At 51.5% G+C, this 25,586-nt stretch overlaps 1 protein-coding gene across 4 annotated transcripts in view; it reads left to right on the top strand.

Annotated features, from left to right (window-relative positions):
* The window catches only part of Ndufa10 (NADH:ubiquinone oxidoreductase subunit A10), a 40,233-nt gene extending 15,549 nt beyond the window's left edge, over positions 1-24,684 (top strand). For 2 of the 4 annotated variants that reach the window (XM_004868426.4, XM_004868425.4), the window contains exons 8-10: positions 82-167; positions 5,791-5,899; positions 24,433-24,684. In XM_004868426.4, the coding sequence (XP_004868483.1) occupies positions 82-167; positions 5,791-5,899; positions 24,433-24,501 (264 nt within the window). In that variant the 3' untranslated portion in view covers positions 24,502-24,684. Of the gene's footprint in view, positions 1-81; positions 168-5,790; positions 5,900-7,557; positions 7,609-21,721; positions 21,845-24,432 lie in introns of those variants that run through there. The other 2 variants (XR_002390429.2, XM_087209565.1) reach the window with 2 other exon arrangements.
* The last annotated feature ends 902 nt before the right edge of the window (positions 24,685-25,586 follow it).

Here is a 25,586-nt window from a genome sequence, read left to right as displayed (position 1 = left end):
CTGATGCTTATGACCTATGGTGTGGCCTCGTTTAAATCTCTAGAGTGGGGCTGTTGTTTAAATTGAACCTTTCTTCCTTAGGTGGTGGAGGACATTGAATACCTCAAGATGGACAAAGGACCTTGGCCGAAGCAGGATGACCGCACCCTTCATAACCTGCAGATGCTGTGAGTTCCCTGGCGCTGGGCTCCGAGGAGGGCACGGGCACTTTCTGACTGCAGTGTGTTGGGTCTGCTTGTGTGTTGCAGAGACCTACAGGGTTCTGAAATGACTGTGGCTCAAGTTGGGTGTTACTAGCACCCACCAGTCCTGAGGTGTTTTTCCTTGTCCCTTCCAAACAGCTCTTGAATTCTCCAATCAGATCATTACTTAATTGATGGCCAGCATTCAACAAATATTTTGCGTCCAGTATGTGTTAGGCACTCTTGTAGCTTTAAAGGTTGTAGCATCAGATAAAATTCAGTTTTAATAAAGGATGTATTCTAGTGGAGAGGAGTACACACACAGAACTCTGTGGTCATAAGGGCTGTGAAGAGCAGTAGCCCCGAGTCACAAGACTGTGCATGGTCGGGGTCCAAGTGACCAAGGGCACTGAAGCCACCAGAGACCTCCCCATGAGCTGCCCAGGTGAAGCCGGGCTGGGCCTTGCATGACTGAGCAGGGTCAGGGCAGCAGCACATGGAGAGGCTCGCAGGGAGGTGGCCAGCTCATCTGTGTCCTTGTTGGTCCCTACTGCTAGGGCTGTCGGTTTCTAATAGGCTGTGAGGTCCACCTCATCAGTACCAGCTTTGCCTGTTTCTCCTTTGAGTTCTATTAGTCCTTACCCCGTGTACGTCAGTGTCAGGTGTAGGTGTGTTCGAGGGCATGTCTTCTTAGTTTGTAATGCCCTTCTGTATCCCTGATGCTTTTCTTTATTCTGAGGTCTGCTCTGTCTGAAATCATTAAAGCTGCTCCTGCTTTTGATTAATGTGGGTGTGGTGATCTTTTTCCATCTCTTTAACATTTTTGAGTCTTTATTTTCTTATAGACAGTAAGTAGTTGGGTCTTGTTTTTTTGTTTGTTTTGTTTTGTTTTTTAAATAAACTCTGACAGTCTACTAGTGGGTGTATTTGGACCTCACATTTGAAGTGAGTTTGATGTCTATGAATTCATTTTTGCCATATTTATTTCTGGTTTTGTTTTGTTTTGTTTAGTGGTGCTGGGGATTGAACGTAACTGCGTTCCCAGCCCTTTCTTGTTATTTGTTTTGAGACAGGTTCCCACTGACTTACTTACTGAGCTGCCCAGGCTGGGCTCAGACTCATGACCATAGCTCTCCAGAGTGCTGGGATTTCCGGTGTGCATCAGCACACTCAGTTACCTTCTCTCGACGCGACTGAGCATTTGAAGGAGTCCCTCTGATGTCCTCTCAGCATACGGGTTCCTTGGAGAGTGCCTGCAGTGCTGTGCCGTTGGCAGCACCACTTGCAGCTCGCCTAGGGAGCTGTGATCACTCAGCACGGTGTTCCTGTCTCGAAGAGAAGGACAGTGGCTCTCCACAGCCTCTGGGTTCGATATACCCAGACCCAACCACCTTTGGATAGAAATATTCCACAATTGTGATGGCCCAGAACATGTGAAGGCTTTTTCTTGTTGTCATTCACTAGACCATATTGTGTGACCGTTGTGTACACGGTGTTTACGTTGTGTCAGGCATCGTGGGTAATCTAGGGATTCTTGCAGAGGTACCGGAGGATGCCGTAGGTTACATGGGAATACCATGCCTTGTTTAGTAAGGGTACTTAAGCATCCTCACATTTTGGTCCCCATGGGCTCCTGGAACCAGTCCCCTGAGGATACTAAAGGATGCCTGTAATTGATTTTCAGCTTTTTCTAGTTGTGAGAACAGAAATGACAGCTTCCAAACTTTTTGTTGAAGCTGAAACTGTCGGTCTCCTCTTGTTGTTTGTCTAGACCAGTGATGGCGAACCTTCTAGAGCTTTCAATGATACAAGCAGCCTGCTGCAGCACGTGTGCTGTAGGTTTGCCACTCTGGTCTATACTCATATTTGTGTCTGTTGGTGAATTTACTGGAGTGACTCACTGTGCTCTGCCATTCTGAACCTCGCTAAGTGCCCTGCCTTTCTTGTAACTGCTGTTGGTATCCTGCCTGCTCAGCTGAGATTGTGCAGTCACCACCACACCACGTGGTTGTGTCTGGAGGATGTGCAGGAGCATTTCCTCCACTTACAGGTGAGGAGACTGCAGCTCGGGGAGCTCCCGTTTGACCACAGGCTGGTGCTCTGGAGGCCCTGGCGCCATGAGTCCCGTGCATCTGTTCAGACTTGAATCCTGGGGACCCAGACTCCTTGATCCGCTGTACCACAGCCTGAAGCCTCCTCTCCCCGAGTCACACCCTGCAGGTCACTGTGTTCCCTTTATTACTTCCCCCACTGGGTGGTCGGTGCCTCCTGATCTCTGTCTCCGGTCGCTTCCGGCTTGGCCCTGTCCATCTCATGTATGCCCCTTGGGTTACTTGTCACTAACGTCACAGTGACCTCTTTCCTTCCGGCAGAGTGGGTCGGTGGCTCATCTGGGCCTAGTCCAGATTCAGTGCCTTTCCATTGACTCAGACCTGGGGCATCTGCCCTGGTTCTGCACTTCTACCTGAGATGCCCTGGCCCCTCTGCTGGAGGTCTGCAGACCCTACTGCTCTCCAAAGCCCAGTTTAGCCCCTTTCCGCCCTCTCTCCCTGTAGCTTCCTCTTAACTCTTCTACAGTACTGTTCAAGTGAGTGTGTGTGACCCTTGTCTGTTAGTGTTGACTGCTGCTGGGCCGAGTGTGACTGTCGCATAGGAGAGGTGACTGTCCTGAAATCCTAACACACTGACTGAGACTAGAGAATGTCTTTTTGACCTCCTGGGATAATACCATATCATTTTCGAAGTACAACCTGAATGTGTGCTGATTTGATTATGCACCGTGTTCAAGATTCGTGTCTTAAAATCATAATTTTAGTAATTACTTAGTTATATGGTAGCATAGAGAAGGATCCTGTAATTCTCCCAGAGTTTATAAAGTATAGCATTCAATTAATTAGTTTGCTATGGGGTTTTCCATTTCTTTTCCTCATTTTTTATTGCCCCCACCCCCGTGTTTCATAACTTTTTACAATGGTAATTTTGATTATTTTCATTTGACTACCATTTCTTAAGTGAAAATTATAACCAATTTTCTGAGATAATTATTGTAAACATGGCATTTACCAGTTATGCTCATTTTGTGCAGAACCTGAGCAAATTACTGGTTAGAACATTTTTATACCATCTTAGTTACGTGTGTCAGTGTGTAATTATGTGTGTGTGCACGCTTACACTAAGTGGCACTGATTGTGTTCTCAGTCCTGGCAGCATTTTGTGCTCATATTCATGGCCCATGGCTGACGGGCGCCTCCGGGGGACGGGGTTCAGACCTGAGGGTCACCGATTGCCAGCTCGGTGCCCAGATGTGCAAGGCCTCACCAGAGCCGCCTCGAGGTCCCTGGCACCCACCGTCTGCGTTCCCTTCCCACAGAGGTCTCCAGACCCCTGCAGCAGCTCCACGGTCGGGGCTTCCGGTGCTGCACGCCTGCAAGCCTGGGTCCACGGTGTCTCTGACTGAACTCAGAACTCACAGTTCAGGAGGAAGTGGACAGCAGGCTGTGGGGAAGTTAGACTTTCTTTGCCCGGGCAACAGTGGAGTCATAAACCTCATTTGCCGTTTTATGTCCTCATGTCCCCCTGCCTCACTCTGTTGTTTTAAAATGCATGGCTCCACCTCACACTGTACACCAGGCTTCGGTGCCTCTTACCTTCTGGGCTGCACATGTGGCTCACGGTGACATCATTCTCAGTCTGTGTTTGAATCCCTCCTAATTAAGTGCTCTGTGAACAGAATGTTTTTTTTCACTGCTTTTTGCTTCCTGAGTCATAAAGAGCTTCCTGGTGTCTTTGTTCCTTGTTTATCTCCAGTCCAGAATACATCAGGCCAGACCTGTGGGTTTCCTAAAACCGTGCCCTAGGCTGTTCTTCTCACCTGGCACCTGCTGATACACTGAGACAGCTTGAAGGTGCTGTGCAGTCATGGCAGTAGCTTTTCCTTTTTAAACCTTCAAAACACTGAAGCCTGTGTTCAAAGAGATTCTGGGGTTGTCAATTGTAATTCTGCCGTACTCACCGTAGATGGCACTGTTACTCTGCGTGTTCCTCATACAAGCCATCAAGTTCTTTCATTTTCTAGCATTTTCTTAGGATTTTCAACTCTAGAGAAAACTAAGACATCCCCTAGCCACCTTGACACTTATGAATGTTTAAGGCATGAACCTCATTTTTAGTTGACCTTTTTGTGAGATCACTTCAAAAACTGTGTAATAACAGTATAGAATAATTGTTTGTGTTAACAATGAAGTAACTGCATACACATCACTGAAACGTGTCTGGAATATACTGCAAACAGCAAGTAGGAGAGCCGCCAGCACTTCCCTCTGGAAACATCGAGCTGGGAGGGCAGTGCCAGAGACCTCTCTTTGGTACTGTGCGGACTTTTATCAGATGCCCGCACTACATTGGTAACAACCAGAAAGAGCAGTCTAGCAAAGTGCAGTCACCGTATGGCCGTTACACACTTTACCATTTGCTTGTTTGAGTTTTTGGAAGTATTTGAGTATCTTTTGGCAGGTAAAACTAACTTGACACCAAAACTAAGAAAGCGGTCTTGTCTTGGTATTTGTTACAGCTGTTTGCTTGAGCAGGCGAGACCCCACATTTACACTAGGAACACACGAAGGCATGGCGACCCAGGCGCCTGCTCTGGGGGATGGCCCTCGGGAGTGTAGCCCTGATGGCGTGGGGGCACTTGGGAGTGCTCAGCCTGCCCCAGCCTCCATTCTCTGTGGCTCTCTGGAAGCATGACCCAGGCCTCATGGGCAGCTGTCTCTGGCCCTGGAGACCAGTCTTGGGCTCAGGCGGGCCTCCGCTCTTTCTCACAAGGCCCGGTGGAGAGCCAGGCACATCACAACCTCCGCTGGAGCCTTCACAAATGGGAAACACCTACTGCCTTTCTAACTCATGGGTGGGAAAGTGGCCATAGAAGTAGTTATTTTGTTTGTTTTGAGCCCATAAAAAAGGAAATTTTTTTAATGCTTCTTTCTAAAAGCTTAAAAATGTTTTTCATCTTCAAGTGTAAAGGTTATATTCAGATTAAATTTAAAATAAGCAAATTATGGCAAATATAAATATTTTAGCACTCATCAAAATGAAGTAGTAAAGCAAGGAGAATGTCCCTGACTTGTATTTATTAGTGCCAAGAAAATGAAGCTCAGGCCAGGCCTTGGGTCCTGTGGTCCCGGGTTCCACCGGGCCCGGTTACTTCACGCCATACAACTCTGCGTGTGCAGTGGCAGGTGCGCTGGGGGCGGCGGCTGCTCCTGGGTCTTTCCCCGGACAGGCATGAACTGCACATTCTCAGTGCACGCTCCCTGTGTGTATAGCACTGTGACGTCGCTGATCGTAGATAGCCTTTCTTCCTCTGTCCCTGTGTGTAGGGCACACTTTGGCTCCTTCGTGTCACCAGAGGCCCTGGGCTTGGGCCAGACTCACCTCAGTTCCCAAGTGGCGAGCATCTCACACAGGCCCAGGTCTTTGGCACAGAGCTTGTGCGTCCAAGAGGGAAGCTTGGGACTTAGTCGCGGTTGTCTTAGTGTGGGAATTTTTAAAACATCAGACTTAGCACTTTTCACGGTTTGGTGAGACCCGTGTGTGTCTTGTCTTTCAGGATTCAGGACAAGAGGCAAGTGCTGAATTTCACAAGCATCCCTGTCTATCTCCCAGAAATCACAGTCGGAGCTCACCAGAGTGACCGGGTCTACCGCAAATTCAGAGAGGTGAGGCCTGAGTGGAGAGCCCTGGGGAGGGACAGGTCACTGCCCCGAGGGAGAGCACACCGCCGCCCCTGGCTCTCTGCACAGAAGCAGGTGGACCCTAAAACGAGGCCTGCCTGTCGAGGTGGCGCTCTCTGCTGCCATTTCTCCATATGCTCATGCCTCTCTTCTTAGCTGGGCCCTTGCACTTGCGCGGCAGGCACCGGAACCACTGAGCTAAATCCCTGGCCCCCAGTGTCCTTTTCTTTACTGCCGTGCTCTACGCTGTGCCCCCTTACTCTTGCTCAGCCCCCCGTCCCGCTTTGAGGCTTGCATTTCTGCAGTCCCCCGACTCTGGGAGCGGGGAGGGGGACGGGCACAGCTAGGGCAGACAGTGGGAAGAGGCGCCTCCTCGTCCTCTTCTGATTCCCACACCTGCTTGCTGAATCCTTGGTTCTCCTCTGGGTGGAGAGGTTTCCAGCCAGGCTTGCTCAGGCAGGGGAGCCATGGCCTGCGCCAAGTACCCCTGAGGCAGTGGACTAGAGCGGGTCATTTCCAGCCTGCCGTGGCTGTTTGCTGCTGGCAAATGTGGATGATCACGCTGCGGTCCACACTACGTGCTGTGCAGCGAAGGCGTGGATAGATGGGCGGGTGACCTAGAGAGACCTTTCTGCAGCCCAGTTCCGAGAGGACCCTGCAGGTGCCTGCGGCACCCACCAGACATCTTGTTTTCTCCTGCTTTACTCGAGGTCCGGGTGGTTTTTCTGTGCAGACTTAGGGAGGGGCGGAGCTATACACACCTTGCCAGGCACCTTTGGCACTGGCACGTTGCTGTCCTGCGCCTCAGCTGCTCGATGCTCCTCCCACCAGCCAGGCTGTGCAGGTCTGCAGCTTTCTCAGCTGAGCTGGCTCCTCACCTGGGCCTTCCTGCAGCTGCCACCACTGCACTCAGCCTGTAGGGCAGCTTCCCCTCGCCTTCCGCCTTCCGGCGTGCAGAGGCAGCCACACCCAGGCCCTCTGCCACCTGAAATCCTGTTAGTCTTGCTTTGCTTACTACATTTTGAGGCTGTTAGGCACTTATCCTTTCGTTCATATGGCATTTTCTGCCTTGTATTTAGCAGTGGTTTTCACCTTGCTATTTTATTCAGTATTTGTGTAGTATATAAAACTTGCTTTGCTTAGTATTTGCAGAGTAGCTTTTTCTACATCTTTTAACTTCGGCCTATCTCTATCCTTGTCTGTTTGTTTGTTTGTTTGTGTGGGTCAGGTTGGCCTTGAACTCATTGTGGAGCCCAAGGTGGCCTTGAACACAAGGTGATCCTCCTGCCTCAGCCTCCCAAGTGCTGGGATTGCAGGCATATGCTGCCACGCCCAGCTATAGTTGTATTTAATGTGAATACCTTATAAACTGGAAGTATTTTTAAAGAAGTTTTGCCAGTCTGGATATCTGGAATATTTATATATTTGCATTTATTGTAATCCTTGACAGATTTGTATTGAAATAGCTTATGGTAATAAGCTGTTCCTGGCTGTTCTGTGTATTATTTTTCTTTCTTGTTTGCTTTTGTTTGGATTTTTTTTCAATTTCATTTGCACCCCCTCCCATTTGTTTGCTAGTCCTAACCCTGGTAATTAAAATGTTCATCTGTAATTTATTGAAGCCTAAATTAGTACTTTTCCAGCTCCAGAACGGTGTGAAGATTGCAGAATACTGTTAACTCTGTCGCCTGGCTCCTGTCCTTTGTGCTGTTCTGTCATGTGCCTGGATCCTGTGCATTGGAAGCCCCTCGAGACGTGGGCATGCTGTGCATTGCGGTGGGTGTGGCCGGGTCCCCCCCCCCCCCCCCGTGTGCACCCTGACTTGGCCCACACTTTCCTGTGGTTTCTGTTTGGGTCCTTGGTCTTCTGCTGGAAGAATTCTTTGTGGACAACAAATTCTCACACTTACGTTAAGTGGCCTTTCTTTATTTTTGTCTGCTTTTTATTTTGGAATATTTCAGACTTTTAAAATAACAGAAACAGGAAAATAATTTCTGAACCTATCAACAGGAAGTTAGCCCCGTGATACCCACCTGTCTTCAAACTACTGGAGCAGGTCTCCACGTGTGGTCCTCGTGTGGCACCGCAAGGCATTCTCAGGACCTGGTACAGGCCTGCGGGGTCACACGTGCTGGGCTGGGGCCGGGGAGCACGTTTGGGTGGGTCTGCCAGTCGGTGAGGTCCACTCCAGCGGGAGACCCTCTGCTCTCATTCTTACAAACAAGGACATTTCCTGAACACCCACTGTGCAGCTGTCACAGTCAGCAAGTGGGCCTTTGCACACATTGCTGCCACCCGGCCCCCAGGCCCCATGCCAAGGACCAGCTTGTGCTGCCAGTGCTGTGCTTAGAGCACAGAGCAACGGCTGCGGTCAGCACACTGTCCCTTTCGTCTTGGCATCCAGATTAGTCCTTGGGGCTGGTGTGACTCCCGAGACCTTGGCACCTCTGAAGATGTCGGGACGGTGATTCTGCTGCATGTCTCTCAGTCTGGGTGTGTTGGTGTTTCTTATAGGGGGTGTGTGTGGCCCTCTGCATCTTACCAGCCACTGTATGACTCCCATTTGTCCCAGCATTGCTTTTGTTACTTTTGATTGCTTGATTAAGATGGTATCTTTGTAACAAAGGTACTTCCTCACTTTTCCTAAGTCCTGAACATTTGGGGAAGTACCTTGAGACCACATCAAAGTACCCTCATCACATTTGCACTCACCGGTTTTCGCGCTCGTTGATTTTCATAACTACATCAGTTTTTACTACGACATTTGCCAAATTATAATTCTGCCATCCCTTACACATCATTAGTTTGTACCCTACACTAGTATTTTCCCTTCCCCTCCCTTTATTTATTCATTTATGTGTTTGTGTCATATGGATTTCCAGTTCTGTGTATCCATGTACATCTGTATTGATTTCTGTCCTCTCTGTCTGTGGTGAAATCCACAAGTTCACCCAGCTGTCTCCAGTTCCTGTGTCACACTGCAGGCTTCGTGCTAGGATCTGTTCCATGCCCATCGTGGAGCGTGGGTGACCTGGCTCCTCCCTCAGTATGTGTGGCCAGCCTCCTGTTTGCTGCCACCATTGGCCTGCCTCAGGGAGGCCACCCTCTGTCCCCAAGGAGACATGAGCCCTGCACAGCAGCTCTGGACCAAATTCTTAGAGAATACTTGCACTGGGTATGGAATTCTAAATTACCCATTTTTTCTTGCAGCATTCTTGAACTTCAGTATTTTGTGCTTCTGGCTTTCGTGTTTCTGATGAATAGGTTGCCGTCCTCTTCGGAAGATAATATGTCTTATTTCTCTGGCAGGTTCATTTTCTTTTTAAAGAGATTTTCTGACTTGGATTTGAGCATAATCTAGTGCAGTGATGGCAAACCTTGTAGAGACTGAGCGCCCAAACTGCAGCCCAGAACCCGCTTATTTATTGCAAAGTCCCAACGCTGCAATTAAATCCTAGTACTGAGGTTTTAGTCGAGAAAAAACAACTCTACATTAACATCCTTCTATAAGAAGAACACAATCTCATGCGTGCCATGGGTTCACCCCACTACTCTAGTGTGTGTGCACCCGAGTGTGCAAGTGCACAGCCTGCCCAGGCTTGCTCCGCCTCTGGAGCGATCTTCAAAGTGGTGTCTCTGCCCTTCTCTCTGCTCTCCTGCCCAGGCTGCAGCCAGTCGTGCGCTGGGCCTTCTCACCAGGCTTGTCCTGTGCTGAGGTCTCTGTGCTTTCCGCGGTTGTCTTCATTGTCCGGTTGGCCGACCCCTTTTGGTTCTGGTCGTTCCGTCATGGTATGCTTCATGGTTAGTTTTTGTTCTTTTGTTGTGGCTCTTCTCGTGTGATAGCCATTATTTTTAAGAGTGTAAAGGTAACTTGAGGCTTTGGCGAGTGTTCCTTACTCCTGAGGAGGATGTGTTGTATCATCCTGGGCAGGTGCTGCAGGGCAGACAGATCACCTGAATCCATTCAGAGACTGGGCGGCGGGTTGAGCCTCAGTGTTGTGAGGTCTGATGATTTCCAGCTTGCCCTTCCCAAGAGACCGTCTTTACTAGGTCTCTCCCTTTTTGGCTTTGAACCCTGTCCCCACAGTTCTCCACTGCTCGAGGCTCGGCTCAGTGTCTTGCTGTCCGCCACTGCTGCTGAGAGGGCGCAAGAGAGGCCGTGGCAGCAGCCGCTGGCCTTGGCGCACCAGTGCTTGCTGCCGTGTCCCCTGCTGGGTGCCTTCTGCAGGCCCTTGCTGTGCTGCCCGCACCTTGGTCGTTTGGGAGGGGAGAGTGGGTCTGCATGGCTCGTCCTCAAGAGCTGGGCGTCCTAGCCGCTTTCACCAGCTCCGTGGGAGTTAGTTCATCCAGCACTTCTTTATCGTCCTTGTGTTTTGTGTGGCTTGTCTACCCTTTAATTTGTGAGCATTAAAGAGAAAGTATGGTATTGGGCTTGTGGTTTTAATTATGGGTAAATATTTAGAAATGTTAAATTTTTAATCAGTAGATGGTTGGGGAAATCTATTTTTTTAAACTTCTGAGCATTTTTGGAAAGGAACTTCAATTTTTAGGACAGTTTTAGATTTACAGAAAGACCCTAAGGATAGCAGAGTTCTCATGTACCACACATCACTCTTGTGCGAAGCCATGGCTTCCCATAAGCCACAGCAGCGAAAGTCACCGTCTCCCTCTAGAGGGGCCACTGTGGGGTGGGATGCTGTGTACCCACACAGCTGTCCGGGCAGGTTCCTGGCTTTGTGCAGCGGGCCTGGCCAGCAGCAGGGCTTGCTTCCAGGGGTGCTTCTGCAGGCAGGAGCCCCCCTCCTTCCGGGGCTCACGCTGCCCCCGGTGCAGCACCACTTGACAACTGGCCTCACCATGGCCCTTGGGGGACAAGCGGGTGCCCCCAGCCGCCCCGAAGAGTGAGCAGGAGCGGCCTCTCCTTGTCCCATCTTTGTCCCAGGGCCACAGTCAGAAAAGGTGGCTTCTTCGCATGCAGTCATTCAGTAGGCAGGTGGTTCCAGCCACAGTTCTGTCCCACGCTGAGGGAAAACACCCACTGCTTTAAAGCACATTAAAAAAGTAAAATCCTAACTATAAAATCTATTTCTCCCACTTTTTTGATTCCCTTGGAAACTATTTAAAATCCAGTGCTAATGAGGGCAGCTGTCAGGAAAATGTAGTTCCTAAGATCCCCTCCTGTCCTCTGGGTCCCATGGCTCGGGCAGGGTTGTTAGGCCTGGAGGACAGGGAGGTGGGCAGGAAGAAAAGGCCTGAGACAGGAGCGGTTGGCCTCTCAGATAGAGAGCAGAGCATGGGCATTTGTCCCCAGAGCCCTCGCCTCAGAGGTCACCAGGAAAGGACGGGCTGTTGAGTTGCTCGTAGTTGGGTCAGAGTTCTGAGGGTTAGTGGAATCGCTGTGAATTTCTAATTGCTAAGCAAATTAAATACTGTCTTGGAGAATTACATATTACAGGAAGAAGCTGTAAATGAAGATCTAAAGAGAACAGAGCTTCTTAGAGAAGGGTTTGGGTTTTGCTGTATGTGTGTTAGAAAGGAGGAGTGACTAAGGAAACGCAGAACCAGCCTCTCATCAGAGGAAAGCCAAGCGAGTCTGAAGCGATCTGCACAAAGCTGTGTATGCACATGGGTGTGGCAGGGAATGGGAGGCATCTGTCCAGGAGCTGCAGCAGCGGTTCCTTTCAGGAGGGGAGGAGCCTGGACTAGCACAAGGTGCTTCTTAGAGCAGGGGTCCTTGATCCCCAGTACCCTGGGTGTGGTTTCTCCCTGCTAGGAAGGTGTGTGTGTGTGTGTGTGTGTGTGTGTGTGTGTGTGTGTGTGTGTGTGTGTGTGTTTGGTTTTTAAGTTGAAAATGCATGTGCTTTAGCCAGACTTCACCAACAGCGTGCAAAGTGTATATAGTACTGATTAACATTGGAAGGCTAATAAAATTCCAGAAACAACTCGCAACTTCAGAGAAACTTAAAGCGGAGTAGGACTGATGCAGCCAGGGGGTGGTGTTCTACTCGTTCCGCTGCTCTGCATCCGCTCCACACCGTGCGCCCTGTGAACTTGTTGATTCTTTGTGGGTAGAAGTTACAGGTATGGTGCTAATTCGTGGAAAGAGGAAAAGCGCTTTGACCCTAGATTGTTTTCATCGAGTTTTACAATCTCCTTTCCTCTGTTAGATCGTCCTGGCTTTTCTGTCCTTGGGCGTTTGAGTGGCAAAAGACAGGTCTGGATTTGAATCTTTTTCCTTATGCCAGTGCTTTCTGGGTCTTGTTGGGTTCCTGTTCCTTACTTGTATTTTTAACCACTTCTCTTTAATTCTATAAACACAGTTGACTGCCTTGTGTATCTGGCAGTGCCTGGTTTCTTTCTTGTTCTTACCCTTGGTGGCTCGTTTCTCCCCAGTTTTGGAGACTGAGTCCTCAGCCCTTGCTGTGTGGGCCTCATCCCTGAGCCTTTAGTGAAAATATGTCTGAGAGACCTTGGGAGGCCTGGTCCTTGAGTGAAGGGCAGATGCTTTCTAAATGGAGGAGTGTCCTGAATATTTCATTTAACTGGATGTCCTGCACCATGAGCTAACTCTAGCCACCCTGCCCAGGTCCCAAGGATCTGGGACTTAGGGGACCCTGGAGGCAGTGTGAATTTGCACCCCCCAGAGCCACGTGAGGAGAGCCTGTGTCCTGTCTCCCGACAGCTCTTAGGAAGCGCCTGGGGCAGCTGCAGCTTTAGTAGCCCCTGGTTGTCAGCATGTGTTGCATTATGAGCCCGATACTCAGCAGAGCTCGAAGTGCATCTGACAGCTTCTGGGCTTCTCATCAGAGGCCTTGCAGACCTCAGCTGGCTCCTCCATTGCCCCTTGTGATCGAGGGCTGCTTTGCTGCAGGTTCCCTCTTTATCCATTCTAGGAATATCCCTCTGAGTTGGAAATTCTGTGTCTTCTGTCTCAATAGGTATTTGCCCAAGGAACTTTCCCTGAGGATGGAGAATTCATTACATCTCCACCCTGCAGGCTCAGAAGGGAAACTGGCTGATGAGGGAGTTCTTGCCTTCTTTTAATAATCAGAATTCTGTCCTGGAGACAGCATCTTAGGAGCTCTAGGTATCCGAAGTGACAGCCTGCCCAGTCCTCGACACGATGCCCTGCCACAGGCTCCCTCAGACTCTGTCTCCTCATTTCACCATTCATTCTGCTGGGTGCTGCTTCAGCACTGAGTGAGGAGGCCTTGCTTCCAGGAGCGGGCATCCTGGTGGGAGTGGATGGTAAACAGATAGGCAGGGTGGCAAGGCTGCCAGCAGAGAGAGGGGCAGGGACCGTGGGGAGCCACTGTGAGGTTCACTGGCAGCGGGACAGGCAGGAGGGGCTGCAGGCTGCAGGGAAGACTTGCCATGCTCTCCATGCAGAGTGAGCCAGGCACAGTCCGGGCGATGTGCTGAGGGAGCCACTGTGCCTGTGTGTGGCTGACCGTGGGCCAGAGCCAAGGGCAGAGAGGTCAGGGAGCGTTCCTAGTGTTGGTGAGAGGTGCTGAGACCTGGGCTGTGACTGCTCTGTGCCTTCCGGGGACCCGTTACCAAGGTGATGTGCCCTTCCCTGGCACAGCCGAACTGGCACTTGCCTCTTGGGCTTTTTTTTCTTTGTGGTGGTGGTACTGGGAATTGACCCCAAGGCCTTTTCGCTGATCTGTGTCCACAGCCCTTTTTAATACTTTGAGACAGGATCTCCCTAAGGTGCCGTGTAGCTCAGGCTGGGCTTTAACTTAGGTTCCTCCTGCCTTAGCCTCCCAGAGTACTACGGTTACAGACGTGGGCCCCCATGCCAGGCAGTCTTTTAGAACTAAGCAAACTATCATGAAGGGTCAGTGCATCAGTGCAAGGGAAAGGTGATGAGTAGGAAGGCTGGGGGTGGCGGGGGTCATTGTCTTTCCTCACCCAGGTAGTAAATGCATGAGGAAGAGAAGTGGAAGACTGAGAGGTCACCAGAAAGTAGCACTGGGGTGGCCTGGGCATAGGGAGCTCAGAGATGGAAAATGGCTCTTTGTAGCAGTGGACTTGCATAAGGGCTTTACTCTGGGGGCCCAGGCGTGCTTCTCATGGTATCTAGTAACCTGGACTCGAAGGAACCCAGGAAGGGTTGCCCTGCAGAGCACTTCCAGGTTTGGGGCCAGCCGCGCAGAGCAGGTGTGCATGGGGAGGAGGCCCTACTCCAGCCTTCACACTGGGGAAGAGTGCATCTCTTACCATTCAGGCCAGAAATGTGGGTCATGGGTTTTTAAAAACCATCAAAACCAGTGGACGACACAGTTCCTGCCTGGCAGCAGCTCACCAGACTGAGTCCAGCAACTCGCCGTAACCTGATCCTTCGCCGGCCTTTCAGTGTAGTTTTAATAAAATAGCAGGCTTTTCTCTTCAGACTCCTACTCAACTACTTTTCATAAAATGTAATTAAGTTCTGCCCTTGTAAAGACAGTGCTTCTGAGATAGCTGTTTGTGAGTAGAAGACCATATCATAGCCCCACTCCTGGAGAGGGACAGTAGTGCCTCAGAGAGGCTCGCCTGGGCACGTCAGGTTGGAGACCTGGCATGTCAGGCCTGGGGTCAGGGCATGCACTTTTTTTTTTTTTTTTTTGCTACCGGGGATCAAACTCGGGTCCTTGCGCTTGCGCAGCAGGCGTCAAAACCACTGAGCTAAATCCCCGGCCCAGGGCATGCACTTTGGAGAGAAGGAAGGAATCGTGGAAAGAGAACCACCCATGGGGAGTGGCCAGCTTGGGGCCCAGGAACCCACAAGGAGCCACACGTGGGCCATGCCCCATCTTGGGCTCTGTGGAGGGTAATGTGGGGGGATGCAGAGAGGCCTTGGCAAGGTCTCTTTGGACTAGGGATTGTGGGGAGGAGTTGGAGTATCTTGGGTGAGCAGGACCTGCAGAGAGAGACGGACCGATGAGGGCACCGCTCTGCTGCTGCTGCTTTGCTGCTGCTGCTGCTGCTTTGCTGCTGCTGCTGCTGCTTTGCTGCTGCTGCTGCTGCTGCTGCTGCTGCCGCCACTGCTGCTGCCACAAGAAGGCATTGTCCTTATTGTTGCCAGGACGACGGAATCTTTGCTTTCTGTCCTGCTATTTTTATTTCTTTATTATCTCAGTTTGCTTTCATTTTCAGTATCAAGTTCTCCTGCACCATAAATAATGTTTTTAATAATTTTAATATGTTAGCACTATTATCTTGCCTTTATGAAGTTCTCTGTAAAAGAAAACTTGCAGTAGATGGAAAAGCACTAGATCAGTCTATCTAAACATGCTGAGGAAGAAGACGGGCTAGACTTGATTGCGTTTCCTCCTGGTATTGAGACCTCACTTAGAACTCCATTTCATATGCAGTTATGTTAAAATACAAATTCTCTCTGAGTTGAAAGTAGATGCACACTACCTTCAGTATACTCCATGCTAGTTAGGGAAGCAGGTACAGTTTGCCTATTTTTGTGCCTCTCTGTGTGCCCTGGGAATTCACCGAAACTGGTGTTAATCTGTATGTCCCAGGTGTTTATACTTCTGTGCGTGGAAAATTAGCAGAGAAGGTGAACTTCTTACCAGGTACACTGTACGTAATTGCTGGTTGTGGGTCCGTGGATACAAAGTGCTGAGGGGAATGTCTTACGGGCAGCAGCCTGCAGACCCAAAGTGCTGCTATTTCACTCAGGTATTACTTTTGTTGCATAGTTTTTAGGAAGCATACTGTTTTTGGGTATTCAAACAAGCACTTAGACTGGGAGCCTTTCTTCTCTCTGTAGCTAGTAAAAATGAAGGGAGATGAAGACAACTCGCAGTGCATATCACAGCTAAGCATGGATATTTTTGTAAATAGTGTTTATATATTAAATAGAGGCATTTATTTTCAGAAAGATGATTTTTAAAGTTGACTTTGATAAAATGAAAAGGTTTTGTTGAAAATTAACTTCAGTTTTGTTTGATTTATGCTGAACAATAATGGAAATTTGGGGAAATTCTATACAAAGAAGTGACTTTAGTAATGTCTATGATATTCCTTAAAATTAATGAAAAGTTCTTAGCAGAGTTCATTAGCATTTATATGCAATAATGGAAAATAGGAGTTGGTAATGGGAATCCCCAAATTACCCCAGAACTGTTTAGTAGTTTGAAGATTCTCGGAGCATCTGAGAGCGTACCTAATGTAACCCATTCCTCTCCCCAGCTGGGTGAAGCAGACTCAGGAGGCTTAAGCTGGGCTTCAGTCAGTTCTTTTTTTTCCTCTTTGAATTCATTTATTCACAGTAATACAACAAAGGATTTGCTGCTGGAATGTATGTATGATACTGTGTTACGTGTTTTCCAGGAAAACTATTTCAAGTAAAAACTGTATCAGTGACTCCCCACAGTGAAGCTAGGATGTGAATGTTCCCCGAGCACAGTACACTGAGCTACACATAAAGGGGCTGGAAGAGAGCAGAGACAGCTGCTCCAGGTCCAGAGTGGGTCATGGACCACCCAGCCCAGGAAACCTCTCATCTGCAGACCCAGGCAACATGGTGCTCTGCTGATGGACAGGTGCAAGGGAAATTGGAGGGGATTCAGTGCAATACAGGTAGCATAAGACACAAACAGAGCTGTTATATTACTTTCAAGTCACCACACTAAGTTGTAATTTGGTTCAGCAGTTACTTATATGGTATAGTAGAAGGTTTGGACTTGACAGTAGAAAGATCCAGCTCCAGTCACGTTGCTTAGCACCTCCTTTCTGAATAGAGACAGCGTTCGCTTGTGTTGTTGGGACCATGGGAAATCGTGGCAGACACCCCGCTTCTGTGAGCAGGAGTGCAGATGAGCACAGTGGGTGTCGGTGTAGGTGAAGCCAGACGGGAGAGTCCTGGGATGAGCTCCTCTTGGCATCAGGACACACTTCATGGTGCAGGGCAGGACTCAGTGGCAGGACGTCGAGGCAGAACCGAGAGTCTCAGAGGCAGTAGTGGGACATCCAGTGGAGGAAAGCACACCAGGGTCATGCAGGAGCTGTGCTTGTCTTTCTCCTGGGTGGCCTCTCTTGTGGATGTATCTGCCATCAGACTACTTGTCCCACTAAGATAAGTATGTGCCTTTCTACTTATTTTCCATAAAACAGCGATGGTATTTTTGCCAGCACTTACTTGATAAGCCTAACACTGCATGGGGTGGTAGGTGGGGCTGTGCAGAGCCGTCCTTGCAAGCCTAAGCTCAGGCAGAGCTTTGGTGTCAGTAGCTGCCACAGAGGGGCCTTCTCGGGTGGGCGTGGGTCCCCCAGCTGTGATGACTCTTCCTCCCTGCATTTGCCCAGGCGTGGCCAGGCTTGCTGGCTTCTGTGGGGCTGTTTTCATCCATCCTGTTGTATTTTCTTGCGGATTTACTAGCTACACTTGCCCTTCCTTCTTCAAGCAGTGGCAGTGGAGCCAGGGCCTCACAGGCGAGGCCAGCCCTGTACCTCGGAGCCACACCATCTCTGATGCACTTCATTCCTTGGGAGCTAGGTCTTGCCTGGCATCATTTTTCTTCTGGCTAAATAACCTTTGGTGATTGTTCTTCTAGCACAGATCTGGTAGCAGCGACTTCTATTAGCTCATGTTTGTCTGAAAAAAATAATATACTTACCGATAGGCACTTTGATTGGATAGAGGGCTCTGGGCCAGCAGTTTCTCCTCCTGCACGCGAGGCTCTGCTGCCCTTCCCAGGCCTGGTTTCTGGTGAGAAGTCTGCAGTTGCCTGTATCATTGGTCCCTGTACCTGTGGAGCCTCTTTGTCTCTGGCTGCTTTGTGCATTTCCTCTGGGCCTCTTTACCGTCAGTTTTACCTGGTTTAATGATGACATGCTTCTGTGTGGTTTTCTTGGTTTTTACCTGTTGTGGGATTTTTTGAGTTTCGTGAACTGAAGGGTATAGCTTTCAGAGCATTTGGAAAATGTTTGGTCATTATTATGCCAGATGTTTTCTGTCTCCCCTTCATTTTGAGGACGTCATATATGTATGCGTTAGATTGATGTCTTACAGAGCTCCCCGAGGCAGTGAGCTTTTGGCCTCTTTCTTTGCATGCCTTATTTTGGGTGCTTTCTCTAGTGCTGTCTTCAAAGTCACTGATACTTCCAGGCTGTTAGTGTGTATCTTCCCAGAAACACAAGCCCAAGGGATAAGATGTTGAAGAGCTTCTCTTCAGGGGACACAGCTGGGAAGGGTCAGGGAAAGCGCCTGAGAGGACTCTGGCAGGAATAGGAAGGACCGGTCTGGGGCACTTTGGCCAAGCAGGTGGGTGTGTGTGATCAGGGGCCAGTTGGGAGAGCCCGCGTGGCCAGGACCCTTCCTGTCCAGCTAGTGATGGTGGCCGTCTGGGAGGGCAGGGGGCGGCGTGGATCCGAGGGTCAGCATGGCAGGCCTAGTCCCGCAGTAGGCTCTTGAGCAGCACGCGCATGTGGCTGTCACACCCAGCCCATAGAGCTAAATTTCAGGAATTTCCCAGTTAACTCCAGATATTCTGCATGGTTCTCTCTGTTTCAGTGCTCTCTGTATTACTGTCATCTTTCCTTTGGCTCCTTGAGCATATTGAGCACTTTCATAACAGCCGTTTTAATGTCCTTGTTCCCTGGTTTGTCACCTTTGTCTTTCCTGAATCAGGCTGATTTTTCCTCTACTTGTGGTCACATTTTTCTCTTACCTGTTAGGAAATGTTTCCTTGGTTGCAGAACTTTGCAAATTTTATGGTTGATCTTGTTCTATTTCTGTGACAAGTGTTAGGATTTTCCTGGCAGGCAGTGAAGCTACTTGCACGTCAGCGTTAAGCCTGTGGGGACTTGTGTTTCAGCTTCTGATGAGTCCAGAGTCGCCTGTCTTCCGGGGTGATGTGTCCAGGACCAGTCTGTGGCCTAGGGTGTCTCCAGTGTGCACATGTGCCACGAGGCCAGTGGACCCACCCAGAGTTGCCCAGCCCTAGGGGAGCAGCCATTCTGCCTGAGCTCCGGAAGTGGCCCCTCCCAGCCACATCAGCTTTACCCTGCTACACAGAAGGCCCTCGGCCAAAGCCCAGAGGGTCCCCTGTGTGATTCTGCAGCTTTTTATGCTTGGGTCCCTCTCCCCGTCCCGTCTGTCCCCCAGACGCCACCTTGACCCACCCAGCATCAGATCCCGTCTGTCCACGCTGTCAAGGGTGCACATGTGGAGGGAGAGTCCAGACCTATTCCTTGCCGTGGAGAGAAGCTGCTGACATTACCTGGCATGGTTTGGTCTGGTGGGTCTCAGGTGGTTGGGCCCCTGTGCTGTAACTGGGTGCCAGGGGCACTGGAGTTCAGGGCACCCAGAGTCCAGGGTGCAGCTAGGGGACGAGTTTTGGAAGCCTGGGGTTCTGAAGGCCAGGGCTGCAGTAGGCTGCAGCTGCCCCATGCAGGCTGTGCCTTGCACTGTCTGGTGTGCTGCTCCCTCCTGCTTCCTCCTGGCTGTGCTCGTCCCTCCTCCTGTCCCTCCTCCCATCTGTCCTTGCAGGCTGTGTCCCTCCATGCTGGTGAGGTGAGATTTCTCATCCTTCCGCTCCTTCTCCAGCCCCACCCACATTCCAAGCCTGTGTTTTCTCTGTGTACCCTAGAGCTAGCGAAGGTGGGGCTGACTTTCATTCATATCTCAAAGCAGTTGGGGCTCCGTGCTTCCTGTGTAGGAGGCGTTCAGTTTCCTCCAGGAGAAGGTACAAGACGCGGGTGTTTTTCCCTCAGCTGATTCGTCCGCACAGCTGGCTGGGTGACTTGGCTGTGGTGCACGTGTGAGTTGTGTAGTGGGAGCTCAGTGTGCAGCCTTGGCCCTCGTGGCATAGATACAGCCTGACCTGAGGTATGGAGAGATGGATGCCTTTGCTAGTGTCAGCTCCTGCATGTGAACTGAGTCACAAGCTCGGGGCATCGCCTTGTCTGCACCCCTTAAGCTCCTGGCTGCTGCATCATGAGCCATCCTGTCCCTGCAGTGCCCCAATGCCCTGCACGGGACCTAGCACCCCTGGGCACTCACTGAATACTCCCGGGGTGAGTGGATCCCTGCCAAGGGTGAGTCAGCGCTCATTCTCTGTTTGCCTGCAGCCACGGTCAGTGATGCCCCCTGTAAAGGCCTCTGATGTTGGTCCTGGACTCTGCTGTTGTGGACCAGTGGCAGGATGATGCCAGCTTCCCCTCCTCTCCCTTGCAGTGGGTGGAAAGAGGCCGAGAGCTGGGTTAGGCCTTGAGGGGGAGCCGAAGCCCTGAGTCAGCCTATGTGCTGAGCACAGCGTGGTGATCCTGACCAGAGCTTCCACATGATTAAGTTGAGCCCACTCTAGTGGCTTCGTCGGCACCTGCTGCTCCATTTGTTGATTGTTTTTCCTTAAGCAGGCAGTTCCCTTTCTGGAGGTTTGTCCTAAGCAGATAAATCTGCAGGGCATTGAGTGCTGTAGCAGGGAGCACTAGGAACTGTGTGGTGCGGTAGCACAGGTCCCCACAGGCTGGAAGGGGTGGGACAAGGCAGGCAGGGCGGGGAGCAGGAGCCACCCGGGGACAGGCGCTCAGATTCTGGCCCAGTGGACCTGAGCTACGCGGCCTCAGCAAGCTGCTCGTCTTTGCCATGAAGAAAGACGTACCTGCACCTGCTGCCTGCTCAGAGGGCTGCAAAGATACAGGACGGGCGCTCCTTCTCTGTCACTCAGGAGCCAGCCTGGCTTGTGTTTCCTGTCTGCCTCCTTCCCAGGCAGCATCATGTGTAGGAGGGGCAGGGTGGAGGGAGGGGCAGGAGAGCTCCCGCTCTGTGGGGCATTAACCCCCAGACTGTAGGCCGAGATTGCTGCAGCTTTCACTGTTTAAATGTTAGCCTCAATTAAACCTGGCTCCTGGTGTGCACATTTGCACACTGTTAAGTAACTGGGGAGCAGAGATGCTTTTGCAAGCCTCCAGTGGTGTGTGGTGCAGCGCAGATGCAGGTCCAGACCCTCGAGCAAGCTGGACAGGGGTGCAAACCTGAGCTGTGCTGGAGCCACCCTTGTGGGTGCAGCTCCACCCTGTGACCAGGCTCCTGGGGATGGGATGCTGCGCCAGCCCAGGGTCATCCTGACTGGGCAGTGGGGCTCCTCAGTGCCTGGCCCGCACCTCAGGGTGGACCATTTCGCTGGCCTGGGCAGGGCGAGCTCCTCTCGGGGGCCTCCTCTCTGGAGGAGCTCTGAACACTTGTTTGTAATTTACTGTGCCTCCTTACTTTAGTAAACAAACAGCTGTTTGATTGTTAATGGGAGGTATTGGGAAGCGGCCTCCTAAAAGTACTGACTGTACTAAAACACTGTGAGCTGAGTAAGTCCAAAGCGCCTGCAGTCTAGAGACCAGTGAGGGTCTCTGGGGGCCCTCAGTCAGCCCCTCCCCAGCAGGCCGTGGAAGCTGGCAGGGTTGGATGTCCATCTTGTCAGGGCGTGTGGGCACACACCTGTGGGGAAGGCTCCTGTGCACTTCCTGAGCACGAAGATCTCACTTGGCTCTGCCCCTCGAGGCTCGACGCTGTCTTCTCTCAGGCTCCCCCCAGCATTTTGGGCTTTTCCTGGTGTGATGGGAGTGGACTGTATTTTGGAGGTTGAAGGCTTATTTTATTTTTTATTTTTTTGGTACCGGGGATCAAACTCTGGACCTTGCGCTTGTGAGGCAGGTGGCAGAACCACTGAGCTAAGTCCCTGGCCCCTGAAGGCTAATTTTAAATTAGATGCTGGTGTGAAATAGTAATGTAAAATAAGCTGATCTGCATTCTTTCTGTGTGAGATCCTCCAAATGAAAAGCCTCTCATGGGTCCCTGTTGGCTCACAGGCACTGAAGAGAGACCCCAGGACCTGAGCAGCCCCTGGATTTCAGAGTCCAGATAAACACCATCCACAAAGCCCAGAGCGTGGGTATGTGAGGCGATCAGCAGATACTGGCCAGGCTCAGCAGGTTTGACATTCCATTAGCTTTCATTTGCTCTGGTTTAAAATTCCGTTTGCAAAGGTAAAAGCAGCCACACTGCCATGTCCAGCCTGTCCTCTGAAAGGGCTACTGTGTCAGCTGTGTGGCCATGCATTTCTAGGCAGCTGCGCCTGGCTGTTGTTGATCCATGCAAAACCTTTCTGGCGATCTGTGGGCGCTGTGAGCACTCTGTTCTTGGGGTGGCAGCACTCTGCAGGTTGGTCCGGTTGGTAAATCTGCGAGGACCCCCTTCGCTGTGAGGCCACTTGAACAGCGCTTTTCCTGGCAGTTCTGGGGCGGGGCCCAGCCTTGCCTGAGGGTCTGTGCTGGCAGCAGCCTGCTCCTGCCTGTGTGTCTGTCCTGGGCTCTATCTCCTCACAGAAAGCAGACCCTCCTGGATTAGCGCCCTGTCACGGCAGTCTGAGTCCCAACGCCGAGTGACGCCCTCTGCCAGGGCTCTGGTTCCTTTCTTCTCCCAGCTCCTAGAGGCACCTGCATCCCCGGCCCCAGCCTCAGGTCACCCTGGCCATCACACCCATCGCCGCCTTCACGTCCGCCTCTGATGGAGCCCTCTCGCAGGACGTGGGGATGGCTTTGGGCCCAGCCCTCATCTGAGGTCCTTAACCCATCTGCGGCTGTCACATCCACGCTCTTTTGCCGGGCTCAGGGAAGCATGCTGTGAAAAGGCAGCCTCGCCTGCCTGTCCTCCTGTATTACTGGCTGCCTGTCACGCCACCATGGTCTCTTCTCCCACCATTCTCCTGCCCTGCTCTGGCGGGCACTTCTTGGCCACCATCTGGCCTGAGGCCCCCTGTGTCAAGTGCTGTGACCATGGCCCTCCCTGTCCCCTCCTGGGCCTGTGTACCTCCCTTTCAGCTCTCTGTCCAGACCTGTTCATCCCAGACTCCAAGTCCTCTCCACAGCATCTTCTCTATCCGTCACCTGTACTCCTCTCAGTTCTGGTGGTGCTGCCTCCCTCTTAGTCTCAGCTGCAGACGAGGTTTTCTAGTTGCCTCTTGGTCCTCTGCATAGCCAGACCTAGCCCACCCTCCTGAGCAGAGCACCTTCCTGTTATTCTGGGGGCCGTGACAGGTGTCCTGTCGCCACCCCTGTGGCACAGGGTGCACAGTGCTTCCAGCCCAAGTTTCTGCCAGCACCGGGGTCGGAAGGCTGGGAACCCAGGGCTCCCTCCTAACCCGAGTGCCCACCTCTGATGCCTGCCTGCACTCTGTTCCCTGCTGGATCCCAGTGTGATTCTGCCCCCTTCCTGGTCTCAGCCCAAGATCACCAACTCCTGGGAAGCTGGGCTTTCTCCTTTCGTGTCCCAGAATAGGCGTGGTACTCAGATAAAACTGTCATACACACCGTACGCCTGGCTGGAAGCCAGAACCAGCCCAGGTCCAGCAGGGATCACCCACTTCCAGGCTCAGAGAGCCCGTTACAGGCTTCCCCAGACTGCAGCTGGACAGCAAGGCTCTCCAAGAGAGGCGAGTGGACTTGGGCCTCTGAAGCCCCAGAGCTTGGGCTGCCTTTGTCTCTGAGCTCTTTGGCCTCAGGGACAGCCTGGGTGCTGCTGGCACTCACGGGCATGAGCTGGGGTGCTCCTGGCCCTGCGTGGTGCTCTTGCAGAGGCTGCCTGAGGCTGGTGTGCCAGCTGCCGCCACCTTCTGCTGTCAGAGGAGGAGGTCCTAGTGCTTATTCTTGCAGAGGGCAGGATTGGGAGGCAGTGTGTGCTTGTTGGGTACAAATGTGCTGCTTGTCCATATTGACTTGAAGTATGAGTGAACTCAGTTTTCCGTTCCCACTTGCTATAACTTGATAAAAGCTACAGTGCTCAATGGGCGCACACCTGTTATATCAGCACTCCGGAGGCTGGGTAGGAGGATTGCAAGTTCAAGCCTAGCCTGGGTGATTTAGAGGTTTATTGAGACTCTGGCTCAAAATAAAAAAGAGCTAGGATGTAGCTCAGTATGAAGGCCTTGGGTTCAGTCCTCTCTCCCACCTAAGAAATTATGGTAGCGGGCTTGCCTGTGCCCCACACACTGCAGCCTCTCTCCTGGAAGTCTGTCTGCAGCCCGCCGGGTCACTGCTCCGGGAGCAGGCGCCTGCCGACGCCTGCTGTGTGGAGCAACCTCTTGTTGCTGCCCTGACCTGCACCCTGTGTTTGCCTGGAGGCTGCCCTTGGGGCCCTGAAGGAGAGGCCCTATAGGGCTTGGAGGCCGCAGGGAGAGGGCTGAGGGTTACCCTCACAGCTTCAGCCCGCAGCTCATCTGTGGTTCCGCAGCTGTCCTGCTGTGGCCCCATTCCTGAATTTCTAGAGTCCACTTTCTAGGCGTGGTGGTCACAGCATGAGGATGCAGTGTTTCTGGGCCTGGCCCCGCTGTCTGCACTAGTCCCCGGCCCCTCTCCAGTGGCCCTGTGGTTATCCCCACCGCCCCTGGATCCAGGCAGAGGACCTGCACAGCAGAGCAGGCACTTGACCAGGTTGCAGAGTGGCTGAGTGGCCGAGGGGCTAGACACCCCACAGCGACCTCAACCCGTGCCTTCTCTAATCCTGTGTGCTGCCTTCCCCACAGCTGCCGGGCCGCATGTACGCCCCTGGGTACAATGCCGACGTGGGTGACAAGTGGATCTGGCTGAAGTGAACGGCACCCTCCACGCAAGCTGTGTCACCGCGACAAAAACACGTGTCTGGTCCTGGACGCCGCGGGGCTTTCCAGCTGTGGGGGGGCGTGGGTCAGAAAATCACACAGCAGAAGAAAGGGCCTAGCAAAGGCATCTTCCCTGTGGTAAATAAAGTGGCAGGAACAACTGCCGTTTAAAAGGTTTGGAACCTCCTTGCTTTATCTAGAGTCATCTGTATTCCTATGGAGAGGATATGGTCACTAGTGAAGGCCCTGGGTCATGCAGCTTCAGGCTTCCAGAAATAAAGCAGTTTCCATGGAACTTCTTACATACACACACATACGTGTCTTCACCCATGCTCCCCACGCTGTGCAGCTTCATGTGGTTCAGTTTAATTCAGGTATGCCATATTAAAGAGGTTTTCTCCAGCCCTTTTTCCTGGTTTAGCAATCTCTTAGAACAAAGAGAAAAAGTGGAGAAGAATTACAAAAAGGGGGAAAGTGGCCGTAGATTATACCACTGCGTGTATGATTTAAAAGGAATTTCAGCCCCGGGTCACATGATGCCCATCCCCATGTGGCCCTGAGCCCCGTCCTCACAGGGAGACTGAGCTAGAAGGTGGAAGGAAGGGACAGCAGCACTTGGCCTCATTGCCTGTCAGGACTCAGTGGTGAGCAGTGCGGAAGAAAATCATGTTCCTTTCTTAGAGAATTTCTTAGGACTGTTTCTTGCAGGATAGCTGTAGTTCAGCATTACTGTGCTGTCTGGGCAGCAACTTATCTATATGTTGAGATTTACATTTAAATCAATTAAAATGTGTCGTTTCTCAGTTGTACGGGACACAGTTTAAGCGTCCAGTACATGTGGCCTGTGGCTCGGTGTATGGTGCAGAAGCACACGTTTTCATCTTGCAGGAAGTCCTGTCAGGCATCGCTGCTGCGGAGCAAGCTGGAGAAGGGTACATCCCACCGCCCTCTGCCCATCCTCCCTCCAACCTTCCTTTCATGCCTTACACTATGAAAATAAAGTTTCCCAGCAAGTTTGCCTTGGGGCCCGGATATAAGTGCTAATTGCTTTAATCACAAAAAGGAAGGGCAACTTGGCG

This window comes from Heterocephalus glaber, unplaced genomic scaffold (genome assembly GCF_053883595.1).
Source record: "Heterocephalus glaber isolate CG9 unplaced genomic scaffold, H.glaber_assembly_v1.0 deba00001004, whole genome shotgun sequence".
Classification (NCBI taxonomy): domain Eukaryota; kingdom Metazoa; phylum Chordata; class Mammalia; order Rodentia; family Bathyergidae; genus Heterocephalus; species Heterocephalus glaber.
Note: the sequence above shows the minus strand (reverse complement) of the source record. Positions and strands in the feature narration are given on the sequence as shown.